Source organism: Engraulis encrasicolus, chromosome 1, assembly GCF_034702125.1.
Source record: "Engraulis encrasicolus isolate BLACKSEA-1 chromosome 1, IST_EnEncr_1.0, whole genome shotgun sequence".
In the NCBI taxonomy this organism is placed as follows: domain Eukaryota; kingdom Metazoa; phylum Chordata; class Actinopteri; order Clupeiformes; family Engraulidae; genus Engraulis; species Engraulis encrasicolus.
The window spans coordinates 28874674-28892882 of NC_085857.1; the positions used below are offsets into that span (position 1 = coordinate 28874674).

An 18209-nucleotide genomic window follows, 5' to 3' on the forward strand; every position below is an offset into this window, starting at 1 on the left:
TGTATTATCATAGATGTAGGTCTTGGCTGTGCAGTGAATGCATTGGCGAAGCTCCCCATGTTTAACATTTTTCATAAAATGGGCTCTTTCTTGTTTTGTCAACAGCGGCAGACAGAATTAGAAGTAAAACACATGTTTACTGTTTTAAAGTGAATTACTTTAACAATTCAACATAACTGTAGATACTTATTGTATGCATATTCTTAAAACATTTCAAAAACACGTAAAACATGTGTTTTTTGGTGAACTCCATCAGATGTCACCACCGTCAGGTTTTCTGACAAAAAAACCTCCAAATGCACCTCAGTGGTGGTTAGAGTATCATTTAGGATCACAATTATTACTAACATGCCTAGTAATGTTTCATTAACCAGCACAATTTAGTAAAATATGGAACAAGATGATGAGCAGAACAAAATCTGACGGTGGTGACATCTGACGGTGTGAGACAAAAAACACTCTTTTACATATTATGCATTGTTTGTTCACATTAGCCATTTCATTTTCGCTCTGTTTCTTGGGTGCCTCATACCTTTTCTGAAAAAAATGATATGTATTAACATTAATGTAATACAATACTATTAAAACCCCCGACGGTGTTGACAGTTTATGGTTGAGACAGTACCAGTGTCCAAACAAATTAACAAATTGAGGACAAAATAATAAACTTACAGGAGCTTCAGTGATGGTGAAGTATGCAGTAGAGCTAAAGGTTTGAAAAGGGGTCCTCAGTAATGAAAATTACCTTGTGCATACCTGATTTTATTGTCTTTTAGAAAAAATATGACGGTGGTGACCAATATGCTGGACACATTTTGAGCAATCAGTAAATAATAGTAAATATTGTTTTACATCCACTATGTGCACATCTGTAGAACCACTTTAATATGGTCTTCCACATCATGGTGATATTGTTCAATTCTGTTAGTGATTTTTGTATTTTAAGTCAATTGAAATGATGATGCCAGTCCTTGGGACAGGCGTTTTTACAGGGTGTGGATAGGTTTATAGCCATGAAAAGTAATACAATTACACTTAAATATTTCAAACAAAATTGTATTCGTGTAACAGACCCCTTGGCCATTACCTGGGTTCATTTTGTTTGTGAAAATTTAGTTGATTTTCAACAGAATTAATATTTTACTGCTGGGACATGTTTTTGCCAAACTTTCAAGAATCAGTGAATAATGAAAACATTATATAGTAGACCAATGACTCTTTCACTGATTCTAAACAAAATGATTAGGTGTGTGTACAGTATAGGCCAATATCTATACATGAATACAAAAACCGGTAGGCCTATGTCAGACCCCCAGGAATTCACGACTTCTCGATTTGCAACTTCCGCCAAAAACTACTTTCCATATCTATTTTGCTGCTTTCAGACCTCAGATGTATAGTTTAATCAGGTGTCAAAAGTAAAAGTAAAAGTAAAAAAAAAAAAACACAGTTCCCTTCCAACACAAGTAACTTATCTGAGTAACCAGTATACCTGTGTACTTGTCTTGTGATCAACTAACATTGCACTGGTTGGATAAAGTTTGTGGTGGGTCCTTGTTAGGTTTTCAGTGTTTTTCAGTAACAACACTATCTATCTCATTGGGTACAATGGTGTAAATGGTGTAACAGCTATTTAATGCCATGTGCTAGTGTTGCAATTACACCACAAAAGTAATTTTCCTTTTACTTTTGACACCTCTGAGTTTAATCATGCTCCCTCTCCCTCGCCGGTGGACAGCACAAAATCTCAACATAAGTTGAAATGTTTTTGAGTAGCGTTTTAGGGCCATGACTTCCCTTGTCGCACCAAACGGAATATCACTCACAAACATGTCAACACTGCCAATGTACTTGTGTTGTTAACAGATGCCTTCATAGCCTACTAATGGGTCATTTCACGTGAAATCAGACACTTTGGGAAATTGGGACCCGACCGAGACAGATTTCAATCATACTTGCTGTGCCTGTTTAGTAGCAAGGTAGCACCCCAGAACTGCATTTGTGTGAATATGACACCAATATTAAGGGAGATACAGACTAGCAAAGGTTTACATATTAGGGTAGGACAGTATACATTCAGCCTTGATTACATCAGCCAGTGTTAGTCACAAAAAGATGTCTGAGGTGTTGTTTGAAAGGTCTTTTCTGGCTCTACAAATTACACACACAGCATGGAATACAACAACCTTCAACAGCGTTTTCCCGGTGGGCCCTGCACCCTCGTCGGTCCCTATTCCAGGTACTGAAAAACTACACAGCTTCTGCCCATTGTCAATGGACACAGTGGAGGGTAAACCATTTTCAGCATTCATAGAAGGCAGGGTTGAAAGAATAATCTCAGTAAAAGGAATTTTCTAAATGTTCAAGCATCAAAAGGTATGTTGTAGCTGTATATGATGTCAACTAGTGGCTAGCATGTGTTGAGGAATGTATGCCGAGCACTGGAGAGGTGAAACTGAACTTTCTGCATCCTCATGGACCATCTCCATCCTTCACATATTCCGATAGACATGCTGTCATGTGATATTACTATGGTATTACCATATAGGTGATTTGTACGATGTCATATTTTTGAGTCCCATTATCTCTGAAATGAATTAAGAACCAAACACCAGCATTTCAGGTGTTCATGACATTGCAGACTATATTTAGACAAGGTCCACGCCATTTTAAAATATATATATTTTTTATATTATTTTTTTTATTTTTCAATATATGATACTTCATATTCTGAGGGTTGTTGTATGCCATGCTGTTTGTGTAATTTGTAGAGGCAGAAAAGGGCTTTCAAACAACACCACAGACATCCTTTTGTGACTTACACTGACTGATATAATCAAGGCTGAATGTATAGTATCCTACCCTCATATGTGAACCTTTCCTAGTCTGTTTCTCCCTTAATATTGGTGTCAGATTCACACAAATGCAGTTCTGGGCTGCTACCTTGCTACTAAACAGGCAAAGCAAGTATGATTGAAATCTGTGTCAGTCGGGTCCCAAAGTGTCTGATTTCACGTGAAATGACCCTAATAGCCAACTGACGATTCCATCTGTTAATTCAGTAAACATAGTTTTTTAAGACTATGGTCATCTCATGCAATAGCGCCGCTCAGTTAAATAACATGGTCTGAGCAATGACCACGGGTTACACTTATCCCGTGCGAATCTATGACAATAGTATAGCCTAATCACTTTCTGCGATATCCAGCATTTATGGATCACAAGTATGCCCCTCGAATTCCTGGAGGGACTTCAATATTTGTTTAAATGATGTAAGCTGACCATGGGCTTCCGCTCTTCCACAGACAAGACATCACCACTGATGGAAATGAACACAAAGAAAAGGAATCTGAACGCGATGCACATCTCCCTTTTCACACAATTCATTTGACTAGAGACGCACTGCAGGCGGAGGGCTGTAATATAGAGCTCGAAAGTGACGTCACTTCCCCCGATTTCATGGGACCTCAACGGCGTTTTTAGCCGAAAATCGTAGCATGTAATCCAATGGCGGTATTAAAATATTTCGATCCCCTTCGAGTTGTGCCACGACCTCCATATATGTTGTTTCTGATATTTTTGCTTAATTTTTCGTAGGAACCCCCAAACTTTTTAGAAAGCTGTGTTTCTTCACATTTTCCATGCCGACGGCCTCGGAACAAAACATTGATACTTCTGCATGAATAATATTTATCTAGCCTCTTAAACAGCATATTTGTAGCCCAGCGCATATCATGACTGAGATCAGAAGATATTTACTCTCTACCATGTTGTTAGATGGTCAGCTTAGGTCCCGTGAAACGCGGAACTAAGGGGCGGGACTTTCGAGCTCTATTGAAGCAGTTACTAAGTTCAGGTCATTTCTACATCATACATCTCCATGTCTGGGATGTACCTTGCTGCTTCAATCGCCTCAGTGTTCTGTGCTACTTCAACCGCCTCGATGTACCTTGCTGCTTCCCCCGCCTCAGTGTTATGTGCTGCCTCAACCTCCTCTATGCATCTTGCTGCTTCAACCTCCTCAATGTACCTTGCTGCTTCAACCTCCTCTATGCATCTTGCTGCTTCAACCTCCTCAATGCCCTTTGCTGCTTCAACACCCTCAATGCCCTTTTCCGCTTCCACCTCCTTGTTGCGTTCAGTGCTATTAGGACCTTGAGAACAGCTGTGCTTTTTTAATCCTTTAACTGATTTAAAGCTCTTCCCACACTCTTCACACTGGTGGGAAACGATATTGTGCACTTTCTTCTCGTGTGCATACAAGGGCTGCAAGTAGGAGAATCTCTCTCCACAGACAGTGCACTGGTGGGGTTTTTCTCCAGTGTGAACTATCTGGTGGGTCCTCAGTATATGAGGATGACTAAAAGTCTTCCCACAAATGGCACAGAGGTAAGGCTTCTCGCCTGTGTGTCGACGTAGATGATCTTTGAGCTCACAGTTTTTGACGAAAGCAGCATCGCAGAGCGAGCACTTGAAGGGCTTATATCCTGTGTGTCGTCTTATGTGTATCTTCAGCAACTGCTTCTGTCTGAAAGCCTTGTTGCAGAACGTGCAGGCAAACGGCTTCAATTCCGAGTGCGTCATCTCGTGATTTTTAAGGCTAAGTTTCGTTTTGAAGGCCTTCCCACACAACGGACACCCGAAAGGCCTCTCGTCCGAATGGGTGCTTTCGTGACTTTTCCGACACGAATGCGTGCTGAATCTCATGGGGCACTGGCTACAAATGTAGGGTTTATCATCTGAATGTACCATTTTAAAATGTTCTATTAAGTATGATGGATAGGGGAATTCCTTGGAGCAAAGTGAGCACTTGTGCTCTACGCCCTTCCTTTTCTTTTCTTCTATGACTTCCTTTGCACTTTTCTTGACAGGTTTTTCACTTCTCTGTTCACTCGTCAGATGCTGTTTCCGGTGTGCAATGAGTCCACCTAACTGCCTGAATGTTTTATCGCAAACTTTGCAGGCATACGGCATTTCACCTGTGTGCAGTCTTCTGTGAACTTGAAGACATTTTCTGCCAGCAAGAATCTTCCCACAGAAGTCACATGCAAAAGAACGCTTTTTAAAGTTAGCATCTTTGGGCAAACTTTCGTGCGTAGATTCAGTGGATGGGTTTTCACCTGCAGCGGTGGTGGCAGTGGCGCACTTTTTCTTTTCTTCTTTTAGGCGTGCTTTTTCTTCTTTTCGGCGAGCCTTGTCTATCTTTTTGGCGTGCGCTCTTTGGTGACGAGCCAGGCGGCTTGGAAAGGAAAAGGTCTCTCCACATTCTGTGCACGCGTAACGTTTCTCGTAGTGACGCTTTGGGGCCATGGATTTCTTGACTTTCTTGACTCCTCTGCTGGGCTCATACTCTTCCCCCGCAGAGACAGGCTCCTCAAAGCAGGAATCTGAGAATGAAAAGAGAAACAACACATTTCTTTTTTTACTATTACATGACATCTCAAGACACTTAGTTGAGACTAGTGTTGTCACAATACCAATATTTTGGTACCGGTACCTGTACCGACGTTTATTCCAGTACATTTCGGTAGTTAACAAAAAGAAAGTAGTATGCCGTGTCCATGTTTCCAATATTTCCCAGTACAAATCATGAAACGTCCTGCTACTATTACTGTCACAGGTAGAGTTAAGAGTTAGGAAAAAAATGATGCAACGTCGTGAATTTGACATTAAAGGAACAGTCCACCCATTTTTTGATTTTCACATGATTACAGTATTTCCAAGCATTATTCATAAATTTGCATATAATTTCCTTCTCAGTGTTTTTGAATTATATGGACATTCTACCTCACCAGAAAAAAAAAACCCGTTGAAAAAGAATGGGATGTTATGTCTGGTGAGGTACAATGTCCATACCACCAAAGCACCAAAACATGGCATGGAAATCTACGGGTATATTGAAGAGTGAAGTGTGGGTCACCAGACCAAACAAACAAAAACAGCTGACAGCAAAGCATCAAGGATATCTGGCCTTCCATAACTCCCATGCAATGCCCTGCCATTGACTTCAATGTTAAACGCAGCATTCCAGTGCAAAGAGTTTAGTAGCGAAGTACATGGAACATTGAAATGTAATTTAGAAAGTATCAAATTTCAACTGTTTTGATGTAATCCGAATTTCTTTCTTTTTTCCCCACATTTTCAGTTCTTTACAACACTACAAAACTGTTTTGCATAATAATTTGGAACAGAGCATTTTAAGTTTTTCATTAAAAAAAAAAATAAATAAAAAAAAAATGTTATCATTGGAAGGTTCATTCAAAAACATTTGAACCGTACTCTAATGGCTGATGACTTGAAAATGATGACTCATTTCTATTGATTATTTAGGGAAATCAGCGAAAATGTCATTTGCATAATGATTTGGAATGCGGTGCAGTGCTGTAAATAGATATAAAAAATAATCTTATTAATTACAGACTTTGTAATAAATTAAATCAATTTAGTCTGATTTAATAATTTGTATCATCCCCATATGGGATACCTATGCAATTGTGCGTAGGCCTATGCAGAGGAGAGCAGGGTTTAATAATAATAATAATAATAATAATAATAATAAAAAAAAACGGATGAACTTTAGAGACCGGATCACAAGGAAACTGGAAGGAATTGAATGATTATGAACTGGGACGACTGATTACCCAGCCTGATCTCCAAAAATTCCGTGCTCCTGGACACGGATGTTAAGGACACGAAATCTGTGTCCAGGAGCACAGATTTTGCCAAAATTCCGTGCTCCTGGACACGGAATTGTTTTCCGTGATGGGCACACGGAAGTGCTTTCTATAGGATATTACCACAGCACTGTGTTAACTCTATCATTAGAAAACACATACCAAATGCTAATCCTAAACAAAATAATGCTATAGCAATTTAAGTTGTGCCCTGACCAAAACATTCTCTAACCTTAACCTGTCATTACAGACATATTTTTGAGAAAAACCTTTTCCAGTTGGTTGCTAGGCTATCAAACTCATATAATGAATGCAAGAAAACTAGCTGTGCCCAGACCAAAACAATTTCTAACCCTAACCTGTCAGTAAGAAATGTTTTTTTTTTTTTGAGACAAAATATTTGAAATTAGAAAAATCCTGAGAAAACACAAGACTGTGGAAACATAGAGCTGTGGGAGTATAGAGAGCAATTCTGTGTGTCCATCACGGAAAATAATTCCGTGCCCAGGAGCACCTGCTCCTGGACACGGATTTTGTGTCCTTAACATCCGTGTCCAGGAGCACGGATTTTTTGGAGATCATGTGTGATTACCGTGTATTATGAAGATGATGTGTTTATTTCCCCCACAACTTCATCTCGCAAGGAGACGTGTGGCTTCTAAAACGTTTTCAAGGAATCGCCAGCATGCAAAATGCTTTTGCGCTAGTCTGTGTGGGTGAGAGAGACAGACAGTGGTCGTGTGTAAACACGCACTTGTTTAAAGGACCAGGGGTCCGTTTCTCGAATATTGTCGTTGCTAACCGTCTTAAGACCGTCTTAAGACCGTCTTACATTCCCTTGGATTTAGTGGTGAGCGTCGCTGTCGAGAGAGAGAGTTGAGTCGCTCGTACAAAGGACTTTGCTAACGACGATAGCAAAGGCACTTTCGAGAAACGGACCCCTGTTCAGTCATGCAGCAGCAATTTCAACATGCAGTTGTAATGCTCACACTACCCTGGACTTTTTTTCCTTCTTCTTCAACCTTTTCCAAGATCTTGGTCATTGTAATGGGGGCGGTTATACAATATCAGAAGACAACTAGCAAACAGCGTACCTTTTGGGAAAATATTTGGAGTAGGCATATGTTATTTTTTTTTAATGTAAACAAACGCTGCCCCCATTAGAATAGCTCATGTCTCGGAAAGGGCTTAGCCGAAAAATGTGGCATCACCGGGTACTGACAAGTCAAGGGTAGCGTGAGCAATACAACAGCATATTGAAATTGACTGAACTGGTCCTTTAAGGTTGAGCGTAGCGTCAGAGTAGGAAGAAGCCTTTAGGGACCGAATCACAAGAAAAGGGGGAAAGAATTAAATCATCATGAACTTGGATAACTGATTATTGTATATTTGGAAAAGGAAACCAACGCACAACAGAGGTTTCGAGGTGCAGGTTGCGGGTGTAAGATCACTTTTTGAGAGGATGATACTGCACACTCTTGTCCATTGTGCTGAATTTCACTTACAGTTTCAAAAAACTTGGGAAATGCCACACTGACCGAAACGTTGTTTCTGTAAATAAAATTCAGCACGATGGACAAGAGTGTGTGATATCTTCCTCTCAAAACACAACTGATTAGTGTGTAATGCATTATGAACATGATGTATCTGTCCATCTCTGAACGTACCTGATGGGTTAAAGTCACTGTCATCGTCCGGATAACCGTTGTAGCCATTATTGTAATCGTCATCGCTTATGTCCTCTATCGATTGAATAATATAAACTCCATTAGGCCCCAGCATTGCACGGCAGTCTTGTAGCTTCACTGACAGCAAAGGCAGTTTCAGTTGCCATGGTGATGTCAGTGCATCATCATCATCATCATCATAAGTGGGAGACGCTGGAAAATCTGCCGAGTCATCCTCCAGTTCCTGTGGTGATGTCGGCGTGTCTGTTGGGTCGTCCCCAGACGTGCAGGACAGGAAGATGTTTGGTGGGATCTCACAACCCTGAAATGTTGAGACACAACAGTTGCATTACGTTGTTTAGTTTATGTCTTCCAGTGAAACTAGTCCCGTCCGATTAGGGCTCTAGTCTCCTATAATGTTGGTGCGAGAGTCATGAAAATGCAGTTCTAGGGTTCTTCTTTGCCACTGAAAAGTCACACCAAGTTTAATCAAAAACCATGTCGGTCTGGCCCCAAAGTGTCTTGTGTGGATCAGTGAGTTCACATGGCCCAGCCCTGAGGAAGGTCAGTAGACCGAAAGCTTGGCAAATTAAAAGAACACTACAAGGATTTAGGTGTGTAGACATTTTTCTTTCATTTCTTGGATATGTTTGACATATTATCATCAGCATTCACTGACAACACCGGCAACATCAACAAGTCTTGTGAAATATTTCAGGAGGGATAGTCAGTACGCAAGAGCGCTGTAGTGACCCAAGTGACAGTACGCATTGCTTACTTTTTGCAGCGCATGCGTACCTGCGTACCAGTCATGTGCACCCCTGTCCACCACTATATGTCTGTATGTACATAGGTCGGTGTCCTCTGTCTGGCCTCTATCCATGACTGTGGGCTACTGGTCCCAGGTTCAATGCTCTGTTTCGTCTGATGGTGCATGAAATGCTCCACGTGCACGGCACATGTGCAATTGTCTTGTGACGTGACGTGTATGTCCTGTCTTAAACCAGTCTTGCTCAGGGGTGCAAAATGAATTTCAGTGAAAACTGACAAGAAAGTAAGAGGCAGCCTACCGATGTAGTGATGTCATTTCCTCGTGCACGCCGACCTTGCTGTCGTCTCTGTCCAATGGCGTTGTCATCTCTGTACTTCCTGTGGAAGGAGTCACAGTAGGAATGTTAAGATGCACTGCAAACAATTGTCTTGAATGTGTGTGTGTGTGTCAGGGCTTGACATTGGAACCTGTCAACCTTCCACAAATGCATAAAATTTGGTCATAGTAAATAAAAATATGTTCATTAGTAAATATTTTACTCTAGCTAGCCACATTACATACAGTATCTCAGTACCACATATCCTGTTTAGTATTTAACTTCAAGAGAGACAAAAGACAAAAAAATGTCAAATTCAGGACTATTTTCTTTGCCTGAGATCATTCAACGTAGTATGTTTATTACACAAATTTTCTCAGCCTACATGCATCATGGTTAAGAAAATACTGTGGCTAGAAGAAAAGCTGAATGGCTAGTGACTCTGGAAAACTACTAGTAGAGAGTTACTTGTGCACAATCCCTGGTGCTGAACAAAAAGATTACGATTTTTTTAAAAAAGTCGCACACTTCTTTGGATTTTTCCTTTTTGAAGTTATTTTTTCATCTTTTTATTCATTCATTCATCGGCAATGACTCTCGGTCTTCCTCAAAAATCTGGAAAACTTGGCCAGAGAGCAAAATGTTAAAGGGACAGTTTGGTCAATTTCAACATACAGTTGTATTGCTCACGCTACCCTTGACTTGTCAGTACCTGGTGATGCCACATTTTTCGGCTCGGCCCTTTCCGAGATATGAGCAATTCTAATGGGGGCAGCGTTTGTTTACATTTTTAAAAAATGAAACATAGGCCAACTCCAAATATTTTCCCAAAAGGTACTGCTGTTTGCTAGTTGTCTGCTGATGTTTTATAACCTTTTGGATGTTTTTGGGAATAAATAAAAATGTTTTTTTGAAATGTAAACAAAGAGCTGCCCCCATTACAATGACCAGGATCTCGGAAACGGCTGAAGAAGAAGAAAAAAAAACTCAGGCACTGACAAGTCCAGGGTAGTGTGAGCATTACAACTGCATGTTGAAATTGACCAAACTGTCCCTTTAATGTCAAGACCTGGGACGCATGCACGCAACTAATATCGGTAAAAGGTACTTAAGGTAAGACAGAAAAACTGAACAGAAAAAGTCTAAAGGTAAGAAAACAACAACAAAAAAAAAGAAAATAGAAAAATGTCTTATTAAAAAAAACACTCCAGTCAAATCCATCATGGATAAGCGGTTAGGGAGTCAGTCCTGATGGTTGCTGGTTTGTTATGCAAATTCAACAGGAGGAGACAGGTAAAATTGTAGATTTGATGCTGCATAATTTTGATGTTCCCTTCTTTTATTGAAAGCATAGTTAGATTTTTCCCCTTCCTACAGTTCCAGATGCCTTGGCTAAAAACCGTCTCCCAAATGTGCACATACAAAAACACACAGCAGACACTAGCCACACAAGCAAGCCTGTGACCACAGTGTTTTATCTGAAATTTCAAGAAATGTCATTACTTTTGGACACAAAGGCATGTCTGACTGTGGATGGTGGCGGTGAAAAGGATTGAGTCGTGTCTGTAGGTCTACTGACCATCTGTGCTGCTCCAGCTGTTGCTGCAGTGTCTGCACCTCATCCCTCAGTGCTCTGATCACCTGTTGGGGACAATGAGACGAGACAGGAAGTCACAAATGGTGCTCAGAATAACTACATAATTGAGGGGCAATCTGGAAAACTATAATGCAAATAGCCAAGTGAAATATCACAGAGGGTCAAATAGGAGACTATGCAATATTAAATTACTTTTTTTCAAATCATGTAGGGTTGTACATCAAAACTCAGACGTAAAAGCGTCCATAAGCCATTTATAATGGTCTTACCTCGTTCGCCTGAGTGAGTTTGTTGTCCTTCTCCTCAAGTCTCTTCTGGAGATCTTCTACCTGCAGTCTCAGGGTCTGGCATTGGCACACTTGTTCTTCGTACTCCAATAACTGCTGCAAATTAACTTCATCTTCTTGCAACTTTGATTTGAATAGCAGCGGATTACATTCCTGCAAGTAAACTACTTGTCATTCATTCTTGAACTTTACCTTTTTAAAAGTAGGCTATGACAGCTACCGGCATGCTAACTAGACTGGTTCAAAGGTTCTGTAGGCGACATAGGCGAGTACATTTAGGGTTTAACCCCAAACAAATTGATACAAAAGGTTTTTTTTATGGATTCTATTACTATTGGACCTGCTAAATGACATACTAAAAATCTAGTAAAATCTGACTTTGGGAAATGAGTTTTTTCAACATGGCTGCCATAGGCTTATTATAAGGGTCAAGAGACACTCCAGGTGAATAGGCCAAAAAAATTAGCTTGCCGATATCACCATGAAACTTAATCCGGTGATTACTCACATATTTGTGAGAAAAAAATGTATTGCAAGTTTTCTGAAATGTTATGTTTTAATATGGTAATTGGACTATATCTAATTAAATATGCATTAAATTTCAAAATGCAAAACCTCAAAATCTGAAAAAGCCAAGCTCAAAATGACTCTTTTATTTTGTTTCTAGTAAGCCAGAAGATATCTTCAGAAGAGATTATGGACATCTCTTTTTGTTTTGTAGTAAATCTAAAAATCTTTGTGCAGACACACCAGCTAGCATTTTTTTTTTCAAAAGATGATTATTTAACATCTCTCTTATAGTTTTATGTGTCTCAAGTTCTTCCAGACATTCTTTGAGTCTGGTGGTATCATTCTTAGCATGTATCAAGGGCAAGGTCAGCTGTCCTCAAATCATAGCCTCTCCACAGAGGTGTCCTAAGGGCTGGTGCTGGGACTCCTATTTGCCATGTACACCACATCACTGGGCCATGTTATCTGTTCTCACAGCTTCTCATACTACTGTTACACCGATGAAGCACAGTTACTTTGTGCCAGATGACTCCACGGTCACACACATTTCCGCTTGCCTCGCCCAAAAGTACTGCTGGTGATCCCAGCCAAAGATTTAGGTTGCCATGATATCGAGCTCAATATGGATTCTGCTACTGTTGCCTCAAATAAGGCCACAAGAAATCTAGGTGTCACTGTTGATGACCATCTATCATTCTCTGACCACATAGCCTCAGTTTCCCAGTCATGTCCTCTTTTTCATGCCATAATTGAATACAAGGCCCTGACCCTTGCCTATGAAGCTACAACAGGCCCTACTCTGGCTTACCCGAAAGCTATGCTAAAGCCCCATGTCCTTTCAGGACATTGTCTGTCTCCAGTACCAACCGTTTCACCTTGCCCTCTACTTACACATGTAGTGGCTCCTGTCTATTCAGTTCAGCTGCTGAAAGACCCAAAATACCTAGTGACACCATGATTCATCACTGATGATGTGCCCTGACAAACAGCACATGGATATTATCATAGCAGTAGTGTCTTTATCCACCCAAACAGCACTCCAAACAAACAGATCCTGACAACATGTTAGTTCATGCCAATGTAATTATCATGTAACCTTTATTTTTAAAAAACTTTGATCTTGAAAATGACACCTTTCCTGAAGTCAGATTTTCCTAGATTTTTAGTATGTTATTAAGGACACTTAGAGGTAACAAAATCAGTTGAAAAACCTTTTGTATCAATTTTTTTGGGGTTAGGTCTTTTTTTTGCATAGATGTACTCGCCTAACAGTTCGAGTCGCCCACACGTACTTGCATCAATCTGTGCTTGCACGACATAGATACAGACAACCCATGCTATTATCTATACTATTTTCAAAGCAATATATGCAGATTGATTTATGCACAGGCAAATTGTTTTCATTGTAAGAGTCAGAGCCCATAAACTCACCATTATGGACTATCCAGGACCACATAAGCTTTCTGCAATGTATCACGTTCACCTTTCTTTGGAAAGGACCCCCACTCCTCCAGGAATGACTATTAAAAGTTAAACACGCGACATTTACGTGCAGATACTGAAGATAGGTGATTGATTTGGAAAGGGGCAATCAAAACCAAAACATTAGGCAAAACATTTCAAATGCATCCTGTGAAAAATGCATCATGCCGTTAACGAAGAAGCCAGAACTACGAACTGCGCACATCTAGAGCTCTACTGCCCTCTGGCGGTTTGGGGAAGGCACTGACAGCATCATTGGTCAGAGCCAAGGAGGTGTTAGCCGGGGAGCCAAACTCTCAAAAGTGCTTTAAAATGGGAGGAACCTGACATGGCCTGCCATACTTTTTATTTGTGATTTTTTTGTTAGTTCTATCCCTTAGGACAAATAATTGGAGGGTCTGCTCGGGCGGAAATATCGCGAAAAAAAGTTGAGCCTATTTTAATGTATGTACCCTCAATTTTTCGACAGAAATTTCTGGAAAATGAAAAATGACCTGAAATCCTTGGTGGCTTGGGTAAGCTGTCAATAAAGGCTTTCCAGGTGCACAGGACAAACATGCTGACAACATTCAATAGACAACATATTCTTAAACCACATTTCAATAGGATTTTGACTCAATTGTATGCCTAAAAATTAGGCGGGTTTTTTTTTCACTTTTTGCTATATTTTCATCTTTACCTCATTGACTATCAAGTTTTTGTTCATGTTTTGACATCAAACAATATGCCATTCTTTTTATGAAGAAGTATAATGAAACCACAACAAACATTATGAAAATACAACCAAAATCAATGGATCTGTTGTATGTACCCTTCATTTTAAGAGAGACATTTCTGAAAAATGAAAAATGACCTGAAATCCTTGGTGGCTTGGGTAAGCTGTCAATAAAGGCTTTCCAGGTGCAAAGGACACATCTACTGATGATATCCAATAAAGAAAATATTGTTAAACCACATTTGTACATGATTTTGGCTCAATTGTATGACCTAAAATTAGGCGTTTTTTCACTTTTTCCGCTATATTTTCATAATTTCTTCATTGACAATCAAGTTTTTCTTCATGTTTTGACATCAAACAATGGGTGGGAGACGTGACGCCTTGTTTTTTCGTAACATTGGATAAAAACCTACAAAACTGTTATTTTCCTTTAAAAAACAAATGTCAATGAAAGAAGATGTGGTACATTATGTTTCATATTAGTCTTAGATGAGAAGAAACATTTTTGTTAAGATTTATGTAAAGGTTTATATGTCAAATTTCCTGCGGTGTGACTGTAACATTAATGAAACAATATATAATATAATATATATAAATTAACCAACAACATTTTGAATAATGTATGAAGCATTTGGCATGATTGCATAAATCTTAACTTTAGATTAAGATATGTGAATGTGGAAAAAACTCAAGGCAGTAATATTAACTACAAGTTCAATTTCGTAACACAAATTGCGTCCTGTGGGGTGACATGTATGTCAATGTTTGTGAATGGGCAGCTGCAAGGCCAACTACAAGGGTCTTAAAGACTGGCTCCTAACCAGTCAGTACCTCAGTTATTGGAGAGTGCTGTGGAAGTTTAAGGTGACTCTTAACCTCTTAATATGTCTTCATATTGCAATCTTTCTGTCACGCAATGCTTAGGTTCATTTTATGGTGTCCTGTGGTGTGACTGCTCTTATAGGAGGAAAAAAAAGTTGTTTTATTAATGAAAACACATATTAAGATTAAACACAATATCATTATCAAGTTAGCCTGAGCTCAGATGTCAGTCATGTATACAAAAGGATTAAAATGGCCATAATGCAGTGAATTCCCTGTGGTGTGACTCCATTTTCCTGCGGTGTGACATGCCTATGCTATGTGTTGATGCAGGACACATTTTCCCAAAAATGGCAAAAATAAGGTGAAATTCCACAGACCACTAAGTGCTTTATTTTTTTCAATTTTTTTCCAATTTTTATCCATCATTTTTTTCAGGAATTTGAAAAACTTTTTTTTTTTTTTGCGTTACGCCCTTAAACGTCAACCACCCCAATATGCCATTCTTTTTATTAAGCAGTATACTGATTCCACAGCAAAAAAAAATATAAAAAATACAACCAAAATCAATGGATCTGTGCGATTTCACCTCTAGTTGGTGATCAATAGGCCCGGAAACTCAATAGGATTTCCGGCTACAATCAAAATGCTGAAAAGCACACTGTATATTTAGCAATGACATACATCCCCTCACACACACACACACGCACACAAGTAATCTGGGGATTCTACAATAATTTGCATCCCAGGTGACACCCCCCACAACGTATGTACTACTACGTACAGTACATCACCCGTACACTCTGTACATACTTTGTGGATGTGACAGTGAGCTATTTTCACAGAAGGGGGAGACCGCAGAATTACACAACTACCATTCAACACCTTCTGCCATCTGCAGGCACAGTAACCCAGAGGAATGCCTAGGCTACTCTCAAAATTCTGAAAGATTAGAGGTGTGTCGTTCATGAACGAGCCGGTTCTTTTGAACGGCTCCCTGAAGTGAACGATGGGAACCGGATCACAGCTGGGGGAGCCACTCGACCGTTATTTCGTTCATTTCTCATTCATTTTAAGCACGTGACCTCGACCAGAGTAATTAAATTTGGGAAAAAACACAATTGTTTGCCTCAAATAGAGGCAAAAACGGTCTTTAGAAGCAGGAGAATAATCAGTTGTTGTTTGGACAAAATTACCTTGAGGAGGAGTCAAAATATTACATTCTTAACACTGAATAAATCATTTAAAAAAGAGCCAAAAGAGCCAGTTTTTTGAACGGCTCTTTGAAAGGAACGAGCCACTAAGAATCGGCTCCCGAAAAAGAGCCATAAATCCCATCTCTATGAAAGATACACTGTGTGTACTGTAGAGTAGAGTAGAGTAGAGTAGAGTAGAGAAACTTTATTGATCCCCAGGGGGAAATTCAGGTGTCAAGTAGCTACATAAAAACAAACACAGACACACACAGACACACAGACACACACACATATGAAGAGGTTCCAGATCTGGGCCAGCTCTGGCATCTCAGGCAGTCCAATCCCCAATAATGATGTCCTTCTTAGTGTCCTTCTGTATACTGTTAAACAGTTGAATGGCCCAAGGGACAAAGGACCTCCTTAGCCTGTCTGTCCTGCAGGTGAAAGCACGGAGTCTGTGACTGAACAGACTCAGTTGGTTAGTGAAGGTGGCGTTAAGGGGGTGAAGCTGATTGTCCATAATAGAGTCCAGTCTGCTCAGTGTTCTGCTCTCAGCTGTTGAGGTGAGTGACTGCAGCTCCATGCCCACCACTGACCCCGCCTTCCTCACCAGTCTGTCAAGGCGTGCAGCATCTCTCTTCCTAATGCTTCCACCCCAGCAAGTCACAGCGTAGAAGAGCACACTAGCCATGACAGACTGGTAGAACATAAGCAGAAGTTGGCTGCAGACATTGAAGGACCTCAGCCTTCTTAGGAAATAGAGCCTGCTTTGGCCTTTCCTGTAAAGTGCTTCAGAATTTGTGGACCAGTCCAGCTTATTGTCAAGGTGCACTCCTAAGTACTTGTAAGTACAGACAGTCTCCACATTCTCTCCCCCAATAGAAACAGGCACCAAGGGCGGGGTGGAGCGCCTGAAATCGATCACCATTTCCTTGGTTTTGGTGGTGTTCAGGTGCAGCTGATTGTTTTGGCACCATCCTACAAAGTCATCCACCAATCCCCTGTACTCCTCTTCCTGACCGTCTCTTATACACCCCACAATTGCAGTGTCATCTGAAAACTTCTGCATGTGACATGTCCCAGAATTGTAGCTGAAGTCATTGGTATACAGGGTGAAGAGCACGGGGGAGAGAACTGTTCCTTGTGGCGCTCCTGTGCTGCTAATCACTGTCTCCGATGTTATGTCACCCATCCTCACAAACTGGGGCCGCTCTGTGAGGTAATCAGTTATCCAGGTCACCAGGCTAGGCTGCACTCCAATCCGCACCAATTTCTCTCTCAGCAGCAGTGGTTGTATGGTGTTGAATGCGCTGGAGAAGTCAAAAAACATGATTCTCACAGCACAGCCACCCTTATCCAAGTGAGCATGTACCCTGTGAAGAAGATACAGGATAGCATCCTCCACTCCCACGTTCTCTTGGTAGGCGAACTGCAGAGGATCCAGTGCGTGGCGTACCTGGGGTTTGAGAAAGTTGCGCAGCAGCACTCGTTCAAAAGTTTTCATTAGGTGTGAGGTGAGGGCAACCGGTCTGTAATCATTAAGTTCTTTGGGGTGAGTTTTCTTTGGAACAGGTACCAGGCATGATGTTTTCCACAAGATAGGAACTTTGCTTTCTTGTAGACTCCTATTGAAAAGGTGATGAAGGGGCTCAGCTAATTCCTCAGCACATGTCTTTAGCAGTCTTGCACAGATGCCATCAGGGCCGGCCGCCTTGGACTTAAGTCTTTTCAGTGTCCCTCTAACTTGATCAGTGGTGATTGTCGGCTGTGGGAGTGCTGGGTTGGGGTAAGGGGGGAGTGGGAAAGGGGTGGGTGGTGTGTAAGTTGTTCCAAGACGCAGAAGTGAGGAGCAGGGGAGGGGGATAGAGGTAGTGGGGATTTGTGAGTCTGCTGTGTCCATTGGTGGGGGTACTGCTGCATTGTTGATGGTGGTGGGAGTGGTGACCATAGGCAGAGTAGGAGGGTGTGGGGATGAAGTGTCCCTGTTAGTGAGGCTGGGTGAAGTAGTAACGGGAGTGGGGGGTTGTGAGTGGGTGAGATGGGAGCCTGCTGAAGAGTGGTTGTCAAGTGTGGGCTGGGGGGATTCAGGGGCTATAGAGGTGACAAGGGAAATGCTGCCCTCTGTGCCAGAGTTTCCAAACCGGTTGTAAAAATGGTTTAAATCATTG

General features: G+C 40.9%; 2 protein-coding genes across 3 annotated transcripts in view; both read right to left on the minus strand.

The window, feature by feature from the left end:
* Nucleotides 1-18209, minus strand: part of LOC134449837 (zinc finger protein 2-like) — a 148184-nt gene that overhangs the window by 55261 nt on the left and 74714 nt on the right. The gene's annotated exons all lie outside the window — the stretch shown is intronic.
* LOC134445249 (oocyte zinc finger protein XlCOF6-like) lies at nt 3633-11280 on the minus strand. The gene is made up of 5 exons (XM_063194328.1): nt 11260-11280; nt 11009-11070; nt 9412-9490; nt 8342-8663; nt 3633-5387 (listed from the first exon to the last, which is right to left on the minus strand). The coding sequence occupies exons 1-5, from the start codon at nt 11278-11280 to the stop codon at nt 3853-3855; spliced, it is 2019 nt and encodes a 672-aa protein (XP_063050398.1). The 3' UTR covers nt 3633-3852.